This window comes from Nelumbo nucifera, chromosome 4 (genome assembly GCF_055504915.1).
Source record: "Nelumbo nucifera cultivar China Antique chromosome 4, China Antique-T2T, whole genome shotgun sequence".
NCBI lineage: Eukaryota > Viridiplantae > Streptophyta > Magnoliopsida > Proteales > Nelumbonaceae > Nelumbo > Nelumbo nucifera.
Window position 1 is genome coordinate 2,274,262 of NC_142652.1, and position 17,017 is coordinate 2,291,278.

The following is a 17,017-nucleotide window of genomic DNA, read 5'->3' on the forward strand; positions in this document are numbered from 1 at the left end:
TCTCATTTTCAATCCCTCTCCACAAATCCCCAAACCTATCCATGCTCAGAGTATTCGGATGTGTTTGTTTTGTCCACATTCCACTCCATGAACGCACAAAGTTAACTACACAAGTAGCTTTGTGCACCTTTATGGGGTATAGCTCTGAACATAAAGGGTATCTTTGCTATGACCCTTTGGTTTGTCGTCTTCGAATTTCTCGTAATGTAGTTTTTCTTAAAAGTGTCATTTTTTGAACATATTGTGAAGTTCCCAACTCTTTTCGTTTCCTTGCTGCATAGTTTTGATTCTACAGGTACATCGAATACTCCATTGTCACTTCCGCAACAACTTCATACCTACTTCAGGAAGCAACGACCTTCTTTAGTCTCCATCCCCCCTGCTCTGCCTCCAGTTGTTGATCCGGACACTCTAGTTGCCTCAGTAAGTGTTCAATACCTTCCCTCTGAACCTATTGCTCTTACTTTACGTTGTTCCTCTAGAATTTCTCATCCACCTAACCGTTATGGTTATTCACCAGACCATAGTTCCTTTTCTGCCATTTTATCTACCATAGACATTCCTAGATCTTATCAGTAGGCTGTAACAAAACCATACTGGAAAGATGCAATGGATTCTGAGATTCGAGCTCTTCTGGAGAATAACACCTGGGACTTGGTCAAAGTTCCACCTGAGACATCTCTCATAGGAAGTCGATGGGTATATTCTATGAAACTAAAATCTAATGGATGCCTAAACATATACAAAGCTAGGCTTATTGCACAGGGTTACAAACAGGAATATGGGATAAATTATGAGGGGACATTTGCTCTTGTAGCTAAGATGACCATTGTACGAATTTTTATGGTTGTGTCTATAGTCAAATAGTAGACAATTCATCAGATGGATATCAATAATGCTTTTCTCCATGGGGAATTGAAAGAAACAGTTTACATGAAGCCTCCTCCGGGATATTATACAGATCCGCAACTTGTTTGTCGTCTAGAGAAGTCACTTTATGGCCTGAAGCAAGCTCCTAGGGCCTAGTTTGAGAAGTTCGGATTTGTCATCACTGATGTTGGCTTTATTCAGAGTTCTTCTTATTACTCCTTGTTCACCCTAAGGCGAAAGCAAGGAGTAACGATATTACTCCTTTATGTTAATGATATACTCATTATAGGGGATGACATATAAGGAATTTCTAGGCTACAACAATTACTCAGTGAATCCTTCAAGATGAAGGACTTGGGGCCATTGACATATTTCTTGGGCCTTGAAGTGAGTAGAAATTCTCGAGGCTTGTTAATCAACAGAAGTTAGCGGCTGATCTGGTTAAACTGGAAAATCTTAGTGATTTTAAGATTGTGGACACTCCACTAGAACTAAACCTAAAACTCAGCAAAGAAGATGGGTCTCCCCTTGAAGATCCTACCCTTTATCGTCAGCTAGTGGGTAGTTTAATCTATCTCACCATAACTCGGCCAGACATCTCTTATGCAGTTCAGATAGTAAGTCAGTTTGTGTCTTCTCCGAGACAACCACATTTATCTGCAGTTCATCAGATTATAAGATATGTACGAGGCACACTGTCACATGGGATATTCTTCTCCTCATCATCTCTCATTCATCTTATGGCCTATGCGGATGCTGATTGGGCTAGATGCCCTGACACCCGATGGTCCACAACTAGCTGGTGTGTCTTCCTAGGCAACTCCCTTATCTCATGGAAGTGTAAGAAACAAACTACTGTGTTCAAATCTTCCACTAAAGCTAAATACAGGGCTATGTCTTCCGTGTGTAGTGAGATCATATGGCTCCGTGCTCTTCTATTTGAAATATTAAATGAGCTACCATTGCTTGTTCCTCTTTATGTAGACAACATTAGTGCAATCAAAATTGCATCCAGCCCCGTCTTCCATGAGTACACCAAACACATAGAAGTTGATTGCCACTTCATTCGCAATCTCCTTCTTGAGGGTATCATGTCTCTTCCTCATGTCTCTTCTGGGCTCCAACTGACAGACTTGTTTACTAAAGCAATGACATGGGCTCAGCATCTATTTCTCATGGACAAACTAATGCTTATTCCTAGGCATCAGTTTGAGGGGGAGTGTAGAGACAGTGAAATCTAGTCGTATGGCTATTTTTGTACTTTTCTTTTCTATATATATCTCTCTGTATTATATCTCTCCTGTACATTAAGGGCAGATATGTTCTTTTACAACTTCATATAAATATTTCTTTTAGGGTGTCGATTGATACAAGGTGTCACACCCACCATTCAGCTGTGTTGTCTCTCTCTCTTTTTCTTTCTCAGTTTTTCGATCTGACTCTGACAGCTCTAATATGCAAACCGTCTGAACCGTTCGACTCGGACAGTCGAACTGTTGACTCGGAAACCAGTAGCCAGAACAGTTCCGTTTTCGGGTCAGTTTTTAAAACCTTGATTTTATGAGTTATGAGATTTGAGAAAGGAGAGGAGATGCTGTCGACTGAGAATGAAAAAAAGAAACAAAAGAAACAAAGAAAGGAGAAAGGAAAAAAGAAAAGAAGAGAAAAAAAAAAGTGAGGGAAGAAGAAGGAAGAGGAGGGTGGTTCGACGCTCACCGGCGACGATAATAGCGACGGCGACGGCAACATACACATATCTAAGTTCTCAAATCTGAGATCTGAGTTCTCAGATCTTCTTCTTCTTTTCTCTCTCTTCTTCTTCTTCCTCAAATCCGAGACACGAACTCAGATCTGAGTTCGTATGTTTTCTGACGAAGAGAGTTCCTGGGTCAAAACCGTTGTTTGGGTCAAACGAGTCGATGGTTTGACTATCTAGGTCAACGGTTTTCTGACCAAGTCAACGGTTTTTTACCCAGGAACGGGTTAAGGGTGAAACAGAACTGGTTGTTTGGACGATTTCTAAGTGGAACGGTCCAACCGTTTGAGTCAACGACGGTTCAAAAACATTGGCCTAACATGAAGTGGCAAGTCTATAAAGTTAAGGCTGTGTTTAGATCTTTCACGAAAAGAAAATTGTATTTGGACAGGACTTGACCATTCTGTTTTGGGTTTTTTTTCCTACTAAAGTGAGCTGGTTCCCGAGAGTTCTTTCCTGCCTCACTAATGACTAATCAAATTAAAAACAACTATTGAAACCCCAGGGGTGCTGAAAACCGACCTATCTCCCTGAATTGTATTTTTATTGGGAAAATCTATGATGGCTGAAAGACATGGCACTGAAAGACATGGATAAATACCATCTGATTGATTGGTTAAAATAGTTATGATACGGTCACGCGTTTTTTAAATATTATCTTTTTGGTATCATAATTAAATCCATTTTTATTTTGAAAAAATAATCCCCAATGGTACCGAAAAGGTATGGTTACGTAAAAAGATCGATAACCAATTAATTGATCAGTGCTAATCATTCAACTGGTATTCGATTATATATAAATTCACGTGGGTTTTCTGATTGACTAAAGGTTTTCAGGTACATAACTTTCTAGCACAGTAGAAATTGCTTTTGTTATTTGGAGCAAGGATTAGTTAAACGCAATGACTGTTCAGCTGGATGTGGAACCAATAATAATAGTAATAAAATACATAGGATCTATACCTTTCATAGTGGGGCCATGATAAGGTTCCTTATGTCCTTATCATTGGTTCCACAGTCTGCTGAGCAGTCATCACATCCAGTTAATTCGAGTATATATAATTTATTTATAGCTATCATCTTCATCATCCAAGCCTTATCCCTTCTATATGAGATCAGTTAATATCCTTCATTTATATATGTATTAATATGGAAGTGTGATTAGCTCCTCGAGGCTTTTGGACTTTATTATGAATAATACCCCTCTTTGAATTTGGTCTCTCTCTATTGTAAGGGTGAAAATTATGATTTGAATACTACTATTAAGTTCATTCTATTCTTTCTCATTAAATCCTATTTTTAAGGTATCTCATATTTAAGTTCTACCGTTTGAGTCAAAATAGGCCAATCCATGAAGTTATATTTAAATACTAAAAATTTTAAGATGAAAACTTTGTTACATTTTTAACATTATATATTTATCATACTAAATAAAAATAAATATGATAATTAAGAAGTATTTTTATTAATAAAGGAAATGAAACACAAAAATTAAAACCAACCCAAAAAATAAACAATTTTCTTATCTTAGTAGTGTGTCAATAGTTTAACCATTCAAGTTAAATGGGTAAATCTATATTGTCATAATTAAATAATAGACATTTTGAAAAATAGAACAAAAAATACAAAAAAAAAGTAAATAAATTTTGTAGAAAATGTTTGAACACTTTTCTAATATTATATATTAATCATATTAAACAAAAAATAAGTGTAAAAAATAAGATATGGGTATACTAATAATGGAAATAGAATACAAAATCTAAAGTTGATCCTAAGTCAAGATGGTTTTTTCTATCCCAAGTGGTGGGTCAATTGTTCGATAGGTCAAATGGGAGAACTCATGATGTCATAACTAAATAATAAAAATTAAAAAAAATAGATAGAAATACAATAAGTTGCAAAAAGAAGCATAGAAATTTTGTAGAAAAATATGGGAGCATTTCTAAAACTATAAATTCATTTTATTAAAAAATGATAAGCAAAATTATATTTTAGTGAAGAGATGGAATACAAAAATTAAGGAAAAAAAATAATCTTACGACCCTACTAATTGGATTGAATTGATCTATGGTCCAATTATCTCCACGATAATGGTTTTCTACATGCAAGCAATTTAATGGTAAATGGACCAAAAATCCTAATTAGGTGATGGGTCAACCAGTTTATTCAACTATAGGATAAAAAAAACGCTGTTAAAAATCAAGTGTTTTAAAAACCAATTTGAACCACATTTCGCTCTCAACCAAACAAATTAAGTAATTAACTTGTGGTGTCATAAATTAAATAATAAAAATAAAAGTATAGAAAACATCATAAAATTTAAAAAAAAATTGAACATGTCTTCAATATTATATATTCCTTATATTAAACAAAAAAAATATCCTAACAAATGAAAACTATTGTTATTAATCATGGAAATGTTTCATCCATAGCTTGTTGATCTGGTAAAATAAGTCAATGATTCAATAAATAAGGTCATCTAATTCTTGACCAAATTAATGATTTTATTAAAAAATAATTTGAGGTGAAACATACCCACGTCTACCCACAACACCCTACCTCCGTGCATTGGGAACCACTTCCCGTGCATAATACTATGTGGAAGGATGAGATGTTCCCCATGTGTGGTTGTGATGTTGTGTGGGTAGACGTGAGTAGAGTTCTTATGGGCAAAAGATCTGGACTTGGTGTGGGGTTGGATCTGCTACCCACAAGCTATTCCCACATCCCTAGTTCCCTATCAATAAAGCATTGTATCTATACATCGGGAATATCTCTTGTCATTTATATGGAAATAAAAAATACACAATAGCGTTGGTTGGTCTGTGGGTAGGGAGGTGGAAACAATTTGTGGGTAGCAGATATGTATAGCTCCGGGTATCCTTTTTATGAGATCTTATGGAGATTTGTGGACCTAAATGGATCACGTGACCACAATTATATGAATGTGGCATGGACAGCCAATCTCTCTCTCTCTCTCTATTGTACTTGTATATTTCTTCCATGTTTATATATATAAGGAGGGGGTGGCAATAAGAGTTGATGAAATTACCCTTTCCCCATTCCCTTAACCCTTTATTGTATCAAGTTTACTTTTGCTACGATATTGTCGTAGGCAAGGTTAAAGCAGAAAATCATAATGTAGTGCCCCCACCAAGAAATCACTACATCTAATTCAAGGTGTGGCCATGATAATAAATCAAGGGGTTTGATTTAGTAGGTGTTTGGGATTGATGTCATTTCTTCAAAAAACAATACCACATCAGCATTACATCATAAATCCGTTTTCTAAGAAAATGCTTGCTATTTGGTTGGTTGTTTTTTTTAAAAGACATTTTCTTAGACCATGCCTTGGAAACTAGGAAAGGTGGTTTGAAAAAATACCCTTTTTGGTGTTTTTCTATTTTTCTACTATTGCTAGCAGTGGTGGGTTGATGTAGCATTGAAAAATGCCAATGTGGCAGCAATAACAATGGTACTAAATAGAAAACCTGATAAAACATTTTCTAAGAAAACAGCATGCTTATGCAACACTGATTTTTGAGAAAATGCCTCCTATGAAGTGGCATCGATCCTAAACACCACCTTAGTTGTTTTAGCGCATGGCTAAGACATTGTTGAAACAAATGCGGATATTGTTGTACCACACATTGGCAGAAGCCCACGAAGCAGCCAATATCTAAGGTGGAGTGGCAATGTAACCAAGCAACACTAGAGAAAGGAGTGCTTACTGCACAAAAATGAGAGATTGGTTCATATCCTTTTGTCAATTGCGAGGCTATAAGAGCTTTCAAGGCCAAGTTCAACTGTTTCCTTCCTTGTTGATCCTCGTGTACATCGATTAACAAAAGGGAAAAGGCAAGGACTTCCCCAGCTTACAAGTTCTTGCGGGACCATTTTTGCACAATGGTTGCTAGCCTTATAGGAGGGTGAGGAAGAGAAGAGAAAAGAAAGAATGTAAAGATGGTCCATGTGATCAACATTGAAGAGAAAAGGAGAAGCGAGGGAGGTAGCTAGCGAGGAAGAAGAGGGGAGAGTGAGCATTTGCATTCCCCCAAAAATGCTTTGTTGTTGATGTGTAGATCTAATCCTATGAAGATGGCTTCTCTGGCTAATTGCTACTTGGAGCCCTCTGTCACAAAGGCTGGCAACCAGGTAATCTACTAACACTTGTTAGTCTGTTTAACTTAGAGGGTGTTTGGAACCATGGGTGTTTATTCAATAAATGCTGCCACATATTTGCCACTTCAATAGTTCCCCTCTCATGCTCTTTTGTATGCATCAAGAATAGCAAAAAGTGACTTTGGTTTGTATATGCTTATTGTTTAGGGAAATTATTTTTAAAGCTTCCTCAAATGGTTAGGTGTTTTTTCATTGTTATGTTGATGTGGTGTCTAGTGGTGTTTAGTTGTCATAAATGGTTTCAATTATTACCTTTCTTGATTTTGCAAACAAATAAAGTACAAATGTTAAATGAAAAAAAAAAAAGCAAACCAAACCAAACACATTTAGGGCCTGTTTGTTTCCTCTTAACTCTTATCTCTTAAGAGGAATCTTTTAACTTTAAAAGAAAAATTATTGTTCATTTCCTCTTATCTCTTAAAGTGCAATCATACAACTTTTTGTTTTCTAATGATACCCCCTAAAAAGCAAACAAAAACTTTAATATATGGGGTCAAAATAGATATTTGATAATTTTTAGAATTTAGAGTTCAGAGTTCAAAACAACATTCTCTGCATTAAAAATTCAGAGGAAAGAAAAATTAACCAATACTAATATACCTCTTAATATAATTATTGCACTTTCAGATTCTAGACTTCATAGCAAAGGAACAGGTCCTTAATCTATGGACATGAATTTCATGAATATTTTTAAAAAGTTATAGAGAACTTAAAAAAAAAATTGCTAAAAAGTTAAGATGAGTTTTAAACAATATAACCCATATAAGAAATTAAGTACCATTTAATTTCCACCAATTATTATTATCTCATTTGTACAATATCCCCCACACACTATATTCCCAATTGAATTTCCTGTTTTGGCCACATCCCTTGTATCGCTTACTCCCTCCCAATTCCAAATTGTGTATTACTGTATAACTATAACCAAGGTATAACTGTATAAGTTATCAGTATAAAATCATTTCGCTTGATTATATTATATTATATTAAATAAATCCAACAGTAACACCCGCAATCACACAAAGCGCCTTCCCACCCATTAACAAATAGATAAACATCTTGTGCATTCTCCAAAGCAAAAGTTGTAGTAGTAGACCAGTAGTACTTTTAGGAGTAGTGTTCAGTTGTTCACTCTCTATCTGTTCTCTCTCTCTCCCTCAGTCTCTTGCAGAAAGGGGAGACCATTTGGAGATCCCGATTCCCGATCGCTGTTGCCTGTTCGGAGGGTTTTAACTAGCGATACAGGTACAGGTTTCAATTTACTCCTCACTGATCTTTTCTAGGGCTCCAAAGAATTTCTATCTTCTTATGTGCGATAGCTATATTGCATTAAGACTCTCTTTTTCCCGAGAAGAATCTCGTCTTCTGCTTTTCTTTTTCTTCCTTTTACTGCTTTCGCAACTACAAGCCTTTTAGATCTGAGCTGCTCCTCTACCTATACAACTGTACTAGGGTTTGGAGTTGAATAAAGCCATCCTCCTTTATTTCTTTCTTTTCTTCAAAAAAACAAAAGGAAAAAAGTTCCAATCGCTTCCATTTCTAGATCGATCGTGTGAATGTGAATTAGTAGTAATTTTGTTTCTTGTTTATATCTAAATGCCTTAATTTGTATTCCAGGTTTCAAAATGTCAGCGATGGATTTGAAGGAAAACAAGTTCCTGAGTGTCGGCCTCCTCATTGTCGCAACCATGGTTGTTGCGAAATTCCTCTCTGCGTTTCTGATGCCTAAATCCAGAAAACGTCTCCCCCCTACCATAAAAACATGGCCGGTGCTCGGTGGCTTGATTCGCTTCCTCAAAGGCCCTGTTGTCATGCTTAGGGAAGAGTACCCCAAGCTCGGTAGTGTATTCACCCTCAATATATTGAACAAGAAGATAACTTTCTTCGTTGGACCTGAGGTGTCTGCCCATTTCTTCAAGGCCTCCGAATCTGATCTTAGCCAGCAAGAGGTCTATCGGTTTAACGTCCCAACTTTTGGCCCCGGAGTTGTGTTCGATGTCGACTATTCTGTGCGGCAGGAGCAGTTCCGCTTCTTCACTGAGGCTCTAAGGGTGAATAAATTGAAGGGCTATGTGGATCAGATGGTTGTGGAAGCTGAGGTAACTAACACTCTCCAATTTCCATCCTTTTTTTCTCTTCTGTTGTCTTTTTAGACCTAGTGGCTGCTTATCAATTAGCTAGCTTCAAAGCAGATGGATGGGTTTTGCTGTTTCTCTCCGTCTCTCTGGATGTTCGAGCTAATTGGGATTTGGGAATCCTTTTTGAATATTGACTAAGCATCAAGCGTTTTTCTTCGTTTTCTCCCTCCCTCTCAAGTCTCAATCACGCATTTATGTTCCATATATTTAAGGCTTTAAGCAGGAGAGCTAGCTTTACTCTTCATTCTTTTTGGTTTCCTTCCTTCTGTTGGTAATAAGTAATTGGCGCCATTACTCTTCATTCTTCAATAACTTTATTACCAATACCGACTTCCAATTAACATTTGATTCTTAAATGTTTGATGTATGTATAAAATAATACTTCCTCCACTCATTTTTTTCTGCTGGGTACTGTTCAAATTACGTTACAAAAACTTCTATTTATCTCAGATATTCAGATTAGCCTGGTTCTGATCCTGTCTTTAATCTGGAATTTCACAGGACTTCTTCTCAAAGTGGGGTGAGAGTGGTGAAGTTGACCTAAAGTACGAACTTGAGCATTTAATCATCTTGACAGCAAGCAGGTGCCTTTTGGGTAGGGAAGTTCGTGATCAATTATTTGCAGATGTGTCTTCTCTCTTTCACGATCTTGATAATGGAATGCAACCTATCAGTGTCATCTTCCCATACCTCCCCATCCCAGCCCACCGTCGCCGTGACCAAGCCCGCAAGAAGCTGGCGGATATCTTTGCCAACATTATAGTTTCCCGTAAACGTGCTGACAAATCTGAGAATGACATGCTGCAGTGCTTCATCGACTCAAAGTACAAAGACGGCCGGCCAACTACCGACGGAGAGATCACTGGCCTGCTCATTGCTGCCCTATTCGCCGGACAACACACCAGCTCCATTACTTCCACCTGGACTGGCGCCTACCTGCTTACTCACCAAAAGTACCTCTCAGCCGTGTTGGATGAGCAAAAAAGCCTGATGAAACAGCACGGTGACAACATTGATCACGATATCCTGTCTGAGATGGACGTGCTTTATCGGTGCATCAAGGAAGCACTGAGGCTCCATCCTCCTTTGATAATGCTGCTACGTAGCTCCCATTCTGAGTTCAGCGTGACAACCAGAGAAAGGAAACAGTACGACATCCCAAAAGGTCACATAGTTGCTACATCGCCAGCCTTTGCCAACCGGCTGCCACACGTCTACAAGGACCCAGACAGGTATGACCCGGACAGGTTTGCAGCTGGGAGGGAAGAGGACAAGGTAGCTGGAGCATTCTCGTACATCTCGTTTGGTGGTGGTAGACATGGTTGTCTTGGGGAGCCATTTGCGTATCTGCAGATAAAGGCAATTTGGAGCCATTTGCTAAGGAATTTTGAGCTGGAGTTGGTGTCACCTTTTCCGGATATTGATTGGAATGCCATGGTGGTGGGTGTGAAGGGGAAGGTGATGGTGCGATACAAGCGACGACGGCTTTCTGTTGAATAATTTTGGATGTTCAGAATTAGGATGATTTGCCAACGTTTGTGTTTTTTTTTTTCATTTGCTTAGTTTGCAAAGGTGTGTTTTACTCTGGCGACTGGCTTCTGGTAATTAATTTCATGTTGCCATCTTAAAACCCTTTACTCCCATGGGCTGTAGTATTTATGTAGAAGAGCTTTGATCTTGTTATCAGGAAGACGAGAGACGTCTGTATGACTGTATGTGTGTGTGTTTTCAAAGTTGAAGGAGAATGTGGAGAGGTGTTTGGGAAAGAAAGGTAGGTGCTTGCCAAATGCCAAATTGCCAATGGGTTGTAGTGGCTTCCCACATCAGCATTATGCAACATTGGGAATGAATTTCATTTGATAATGTTGATTTATGCAGAAGAAAGGTGGTGGTGCATTTGATAAATAAAGTGCAGGGAGTAGGCTGTATTTTGAATCCATTTTCAAGTTCCTTGAATTTGTTGGTTCAGATCAAAGATGGCCTCTTCAACTAATTAATTAATATTGTATAACAAAAAGTGGAAAGATAGATTTCTTATGACCAGCTCAGTGAGTAGACCATTTGCACTCTCCTTAATGAAAGAAACAAAGTGAACATATCTCATGTGTGTGGGTTATTGCCTTTTTTTTTTTTGGTAGGTTTTTTAGCTGTTTGTAGCGGAGACATGGGATCAAATGCCGCTGGCGAGTGCCGCTGCCAGTGGGGATTATGGGGTTGGGAAAGGGCAAATTTCTTAAACTATGCGTTTGGAATTTTCGAGGGAAAGCTCATAAAGAAAATAATAATATTATTATTATTATTATTAAAAAATCGCACTTTTCGTCTCGACCACAAAAATTCTAAAGCTGAAAGCGAAAGACGATAACAAACGAGAAAAAAAAAAGAAAAATTTTTTTTGGCTAACGAGGAAAAAAAACGAAATTAGGAGACTATGAGAGAACGAAGAAGCGGAAAACAGTATGACTTACGCGGCGCATGTTGCCGATAAACGCCACGTATAACGCTAATCCGAACTCGCAGGCTGCAGCAATAAACCCAGATGAATTAATGAACGGAAGTCGGAACTCGGACTCGGAAGCAGCAGCCTCCGATTAGGAGAGAAGTTAGAAGCCATAGGTGATACGACAACAAGTCTTCCAAGTTCCAAATCGAAAGAAAGACACTCTAGTAGGGTGGAGAAACCTCGAATGGAGATGGAGTTGGACCTCAACCAACCATAGTTTTCTTCCAAATCTCTTTTTCTCCCCCCTCCCCTTTCTGTTGACCAAAACCTCTCAATAAAATAGAAAACCCTCTCTTCTTTTTCTTTTTCCCCTCTTCTTATATACCGACTCCAAATGTTCTGTTAGAATTCTCGCAAGTTTTTGGTTATCTCCCTCACTTTCATTACTCAAGTGAGAAAGCGAAAATTAAAGAGGATTGTATTATGTTCGAATGAAGATCGTTTCGAGTTGCTCTCAGTCTTGCTGGTGTTGCACTATTTTGTATTGTTAGTGGGTTTCGATGACCATGGGCACGGACTCCGATTCGAACGGCTGGAGCCGAGCCCGGGGTCTGGTAATTAAAACGCTGGTTTTGATTGGAGGGGCGTTTCTGCTTAAGAGACTCACCAAGTCCACCACCAGATGGGATCATGCTCGAATTGTCGCCGAATCCCTCAGCGGTGAGAAGGTAACTCTCCTTACCTAGATTTTGCTTCATCTTATTTTATCTTTTTTTGTTTGTTTTCACTTTTCAGCAATTTAATTTTTCTCTTCATTCTTATACTTCTTATCCGGGGTTTCTACTTGTAGTTCTCGCGGGAGCAAGCTTCTAGAGACCCGGATAATTACTTCAATTTGAGGTACCGTCGGTTCCATTTTATATCTCTTAATTGGATTATAGATTTGGCGTTTCATTTAGTTTCTGAATTAATTATTAGAAACTTCAACCGAATTACTAGTGTCATTCGTTTTTATTGGATTGTTGCTTCTGGATTCATTTTTGCTTTGCAAAATGGCATGTCTGAGTTTTCTGTTGGAATGAGAACTGGTGGACTGCTGCTATTGAAATTAGAGTTTTATTTGTGAACTCTGCTCCTAGCCCCCTACTTACGAAAACCAACGCCAGTGGGTTTGACCACCTGCCAGCTGGTTTTTTTTAATTAAGATTTCTTAATTATTAGTTATAGTACCGCTAATGGTGACCTAATCTTGATTGCATTCAACACTAAAAGGATGAAGATCAATACATAGTTTTCATATTTGGATATTACACATCTTGGGATTGAAGAAGCTCCAGCAGTTGTTTCTGGGGGTGAATCTCCTACAGTAAATTTCTGCCCGTTTAGCCAAATTGGTCCATCTTTTATAACCCTAAGTTTTACCCTGCAGAATGCTTACATGCCCAGCAGCAGAGATAGTGGATAGTTCAAGGGTCCTATATTTTGAACAAGTTAGTATAAGTTGTTATCCATCCATTGCCACTTATAACTTCAATGCTTTTAGAAAGAATAACATTTTGAGGTATCTCCTTCTGATGGCAGGCATTTTGGAGAACTCCTCAGAAGCCCTTCCGACAGGTAAACAAATTCTCATATTCTATGAAACATGTTTTGTATCCTTTCATTCTTTCATTCTATAGGACATTATATGTGTGTGTATTATCTCCTCCGAGCTAATAAGATAGACGAGTAACAAAACTAGAAGGTCTATGATTAGAAATAAGTGTTGTATCCCTGCTAGGTGATAAAATGAGGGAAAGTAGATTAATATGGTTTGGCCATGTAGACTTAAGACTAACCATAGCACTGCTAAGAAGTAATATGATGCAAATTGAAGGGTCTTAATAAGAATTAAGGCAGTGAAAATGATTTGAGGACTTGAAATTCAACCATGGATAAGGACCCAGATGGAGTAGAACAACAAAGTAGGATGTATGTTGCTGACCTCATACAGTTGGGATATGATGTTTTAGAGTTGAATTGAGTTATATCTAAGCTATCCCCCTGACTTGTATGTTCATGAAGCTTTGGGTGCCCATGCATGTTTATATTGCATCCATTTAAAAAAAATATTTTATTTTCTCTAATAGCAATTTTGTCAGCAGGGGAAACCAAAGATACATTCTGTATGTCTCATTAAGTATAAATTGTAATGTATATAAATTTTTATGTAATCTACCCTCTTTCTTTTTAATGAATTTTATTTTATCTTCAAAAACAAAAATAAATTGTAATGTAGGAGAGTAAGATTTATGCTTATCTCACTTTAGTTTTACTGGTATTACTGGCTTTTGATCAGTAGTTACCAGAATGCTACTCCTTGTTTCCAGTTCTGCTCTTTCATTATACAGGAAAAATTCTAACAATTTCCTGGTTACACCTTGCAGAGATTTTATATGGTCAAACCTTGTCCAAAAGAGATGAAATGTGATGTAGAGGTGGGATTCAATTCTGTTTCATAGTTTACTTCCAAGAGAAACACAGTTCTATAGGGTTGCACTGCTTTTTCTTCTATTGTAACCTCCCAGCTAGCTTGCCTTTGGGTGGGAACCACCTACCCACTCTCCATTGCGCCTCTTGTCAGTTTGAGCTCAAAATTTGGAATCCAATTTTAGGTGTCATCATCAATAAACTACTTTGTTCTTTTTGCAATTGTTACACATTTTTGTGAATTTCCATGTTTGGAGATCTAATAATATTGGAAGAAGGGTGAGAGTTCTCCTAATCTTCTTGTCAAGTTAGTTTACATTAGCTTGTTCACAAAGTCAAGTGGCATTAAGTTTTTCCAACCTATTTTACATGGACAGCTAAGTTCATATGCCATTAGAGATGCAGAGGAGTACAAAAACTTTTGTGATCGTCCAAAAGACCAGCGCCCACTTCCAGAAGAAGTTATTGGGGTAAGATTGTGATCACCTTCAACCCTTGATTTCTATAAGTTAGTTGTCTTGTATTTGTGAAGGATACCTTTCAGGAATTGAAGTTGACTATAACATCTTTTTAACATGGGAACAAATTTTAATAAACTGTTGTATTCCAATTGGTAAAGCTTGAATGACAATTTATCATGGTCATATAGAAGGTCAACCAATGCCACTTAGACACTTGAATTGCTGTGCTACTAACAATACTTGAAGGATTGTTTGGACTGAGGTTGCCCAGCCCTAGGTTGTAACTTACAAGTTTTCCTCCTATCTTTTCTTTGGTTATATCTGCTGTATTTTTTGGGATGTAGAGGATGTGTTGTACTTGGCCCAACCGCTTTTTCAAGATGGGCGGTTTTCTCTTTTCATTAATGAAATTTATTTCTGACGCTTATCAAAAAAAAAACACAATACTTGAAGGATTTAGATGACAATTGGTTTAAGGTTACCCTGATTGAGGTTTAAGGTTTAAGGAGATTAGGAGGCCTGCTGTTTTCTTCAATTACTTATTTGTCTTCTGTACCAACCCAATGAGTCTCTGGGTCCGTGAAATTTGATGCATTGCTTCAAGAATCAAGAGTTGCAGAAATTAAGTCTTGATATGTTAGCAAAATGTTTTAAATTTTTGTTGACAAACTTGCACTGTAACCACCTTGATTTGCCATGTCAGGCATATTTTTTCTGTCTTTGATTTTGTAGATGTTATTTAATATATATAATAATATATCACCATGCTTTGGGTCTTCTTTTAGTATTGTTGTTTTATTTAGCAGTGTGATCATATATAACAACCTGACATTCATTTTCATTGGCAGTTTTTTCTTTTAATTTTTATTGTGAGGAACTCAGGATTCCCACATGTTATTACCGGAAAGTAAAGATGTTAAGATTTTTTGTCCTATTATTATAGTTTATATTCCTTCCTAGGCTACAATTCCTCGAATTCCTATTTTAAGATTCTTATTGCTTAGGTCATTCTTAAATTTCTATTTCATCATTGGTATGACTGGGAGTAAGATTTTTCAGGCATATTTTCCCTCTTGTTCCTCTTTTTTGGGGGGTGGGGTGTATTTACTTGGGTATCTTTTCCTCTTTATCCAATTGTTATCCATTAACACATTTGCACAGTTTACAATTTTCCTGTTCACATGATGCATCTACAGAGACCCACTGGCAGGTTTAACTCATGCTTATAAATAAACAAGGCGGTTATCTAGTCATGAAATTTAAGTTGATATCCTCTTATTTCACTGGAAAGAAAGTTAAATTTTAACCAGATGGAAAGGTTAAGACACAATGAATCAATGAACCAGATAACTTTCATGTAATTTGTCTTTTATTCATTTACTTTTAAAGGAAAGATTAAGCCCAACATTCAAGAAACTATTCAGCTTAGTTGATAGTGCTTATTTGTGTGTTAAGTGTGGTGACCATCGCACTTGTCTTGTACTTCCTCCAGGTTCTGCTTGTGTCCCACCTTTATGTTATTCTCTGCTTTTTTGCATTGAACTCTGGTTCTCATAGGGCCTTATTCATATTATCAGATGTTTACTTTGTTATAACTCGTGTAACATTGCAAGTGAGAATTCAAATCAGAATTTGTGGCTTAGCTTATGCAATATTCCAACCCCTTCTTATTTCATTCTTTAGAAATTACCTTGAGATAGAGTTCTGTATGAGTTTTATTTGGTGCATTCTGTAGGACATTGGAGAACATTTAACAACTATTCATCTCAAGCGTTGTGAACGTGGAAAGCGGTGCTTATATGAAGGAACAACCCCACCAGGCGGCTTCCCTAATTCATGGGTCTTTGCTATTTCCTTGTCTTTGTTTCTTATACCCCCTCCCCCAGTTTTTTGAGAAAGTCCATGTCTTCTACCAAAAGCTAATATAAAATTGGAGTTGGAAATTGAACTAAAAAGTTTGAAACTGAGATTCTGATAATCTCATCCATCTTTGCCTAATGATATTTTTGTTTTCCAGAATGATGCAACGAACTGTACTTCTGAACTTGCAGTCCTAAAGAACAACGAAGTACACACTTGGGACAGAGGTTATGACGATGACGGAAATCAAGTAAGATTTAGCTGCATTATACTTTTTAAAAGTCTCTCGTAGAATAATTAATGGCAATAGTTTTGTTTCATTGCTTTTCCCCTCGTTACTGTTAAACAGGCTTGGGGAGTAAAGGAAGGTCCATATGAGTTCAAACCTGCACCTAGCTCAAGTTTCAATGAAATGTTTTCTCCTCTAAATTTCCCTCCGCCATTATCTACAGAGAAAAGGATAGATGGTTCATTTGTCCTACAGGATTGATTACGTACAGAAAAATATATGCACAATGTAAATTTCAGCTCCTGTTATTAAATTTTCCAATTATGTTTGTGAGTTACCCACATCTTTCTATGTGATAGCATTCCATATCCGAAGATGTAATATTGCAAAGGGCAACCTCAGCATAAGTTGAGGGTTGCATGGCCACTTGTAAATCCCATTTTGATAGCATTTTGTGGGTTGGTAGCCTAGATTTCATTTCCATTCAGATGAGAAAGCTTTGTTGCTGGTGGTAGTTCTCTGCGTTATTTTCAGCAATTTTGTTGACTGGTTTATTTTCACTTGAACTGGTTCGAGTTCCTCCTAGTCCTGGTTGAATGATGGGTTTAA

The 17,017-nt window shown here is 37.3% G+C and overlaps 2 protein-coding genes across 3 annotated transcripts; both read left to right on the forward strand.

The window, feature by feature from the left end:
• Nucleotides 1–7,791: 7,791 nt before the first annotated feature.
• LOC104591877 (sterol 14-demethylase-like) lies at nucleotides 7,792–10,885 on the forward strand. The gene is made up of 3 exons (XM_010250958.3): nucleotides 7,792–8,053; nucleotides 8,426–8,907; nucleotides 9,448–10,885. Exons 2-3 carry the CDS (start codon nucleotides 8,434–8,436, stop codon nucleotides 10,444–10,446), a joined length of 1,473 nt encoding a protein of 490 aa, XP_010249260.1. The 5' UTR covers nucleotides 7,792–8,053; nucleotides 8,426–8,433; the 3' UTR covers nucleotides 10,447–10,885.
• A 426-nt stretch (nucleotides 10,886–11,311) lies between these two features.
• On the forward strand, nucleotides 11,312–16,922 carry LOC104591876 (chromophore lyase CRL, chloroplastic). 2 transcript variants are annotated; one of them, XM_010250955.3, is made up of 9 exons: nucleotides 11,312–12,117; nucleotides 12,240–12,289; nucleotides 12,819–12,879; nucleotides 12,971–13,006; nucleotides 13,816–13,866; nucleotides 14,236–14,328; nucleotides 16,055–16,159; nucleotides 16,337–16,429; nucleotides 16,529–16,922. In XM_010250955.3, exons 1-9 carry the CDS (start codon nucleotides 11,950–11,952, stop codon nucleotides 16,667–16,669), a joined length of 798 nt encoding a protein of 265 aa, XP_010249257.1. In that variant the 5' UTR covers nucleotides 11,312–11,949; the 3' UTR covers nucleotides 16,670–16,922. The 2 variants fall into 2 exon arrangements, with proteins under 2 accessions (XP_010249257.1, XP_010249259.1); XM_010250957.3 differs by lacking the exons at nucleotides 13,816–13,866; nucleotides 14,236–14,328.
• The last annotated feature ends 95 nt before the right edge of the window (nucleotides 16,923–17,017 follow it).

What these genes read in the sequence shown, in the direction of transcription:
- LOC104591877 (XM_010250958.3), top strand. Translation starts at nt 8,434, where the DNA reads ATGTCAGCGATGGATTTGAAGGAAAACAAGTTCCTGAGTGTCGGCCTC. An exon ending in AGATGGTTGTGGAAGCTGAG is followed by an intron (nt 8,908 to 9,447) that starts GTAACTAACACT and finishes GGAATTTCACAG; the next exon opens with GACTTCTTCTCAAAGTGGGG.
- LOC104591876 (XM_010250955.3), top strand. Translation starts at nt 11,950, where the DNA reads ATGACCATGGGCACGGACTCCGATTCGAACGGCTGGAGCCGAGCCCGG. An exon ending in AATCCCTCAGCGGTGAGAAG is followed by an intron (nt 12,118 to 12,239) that starts GTAACTCTCCTT and finishes TTCTACTTGTAG; the next exon opens with TTCTCGCGGGAGCAAGCTTC. An exon ending in TTCCAGAAGAAGTTATTGGG is followed by an intron (nt 14,329 to 16,054) that starts GTAAGATTGTGA and finishes TGCATTCTGTAG; the next exon opens with GACATTGGAGAACATTTAAC.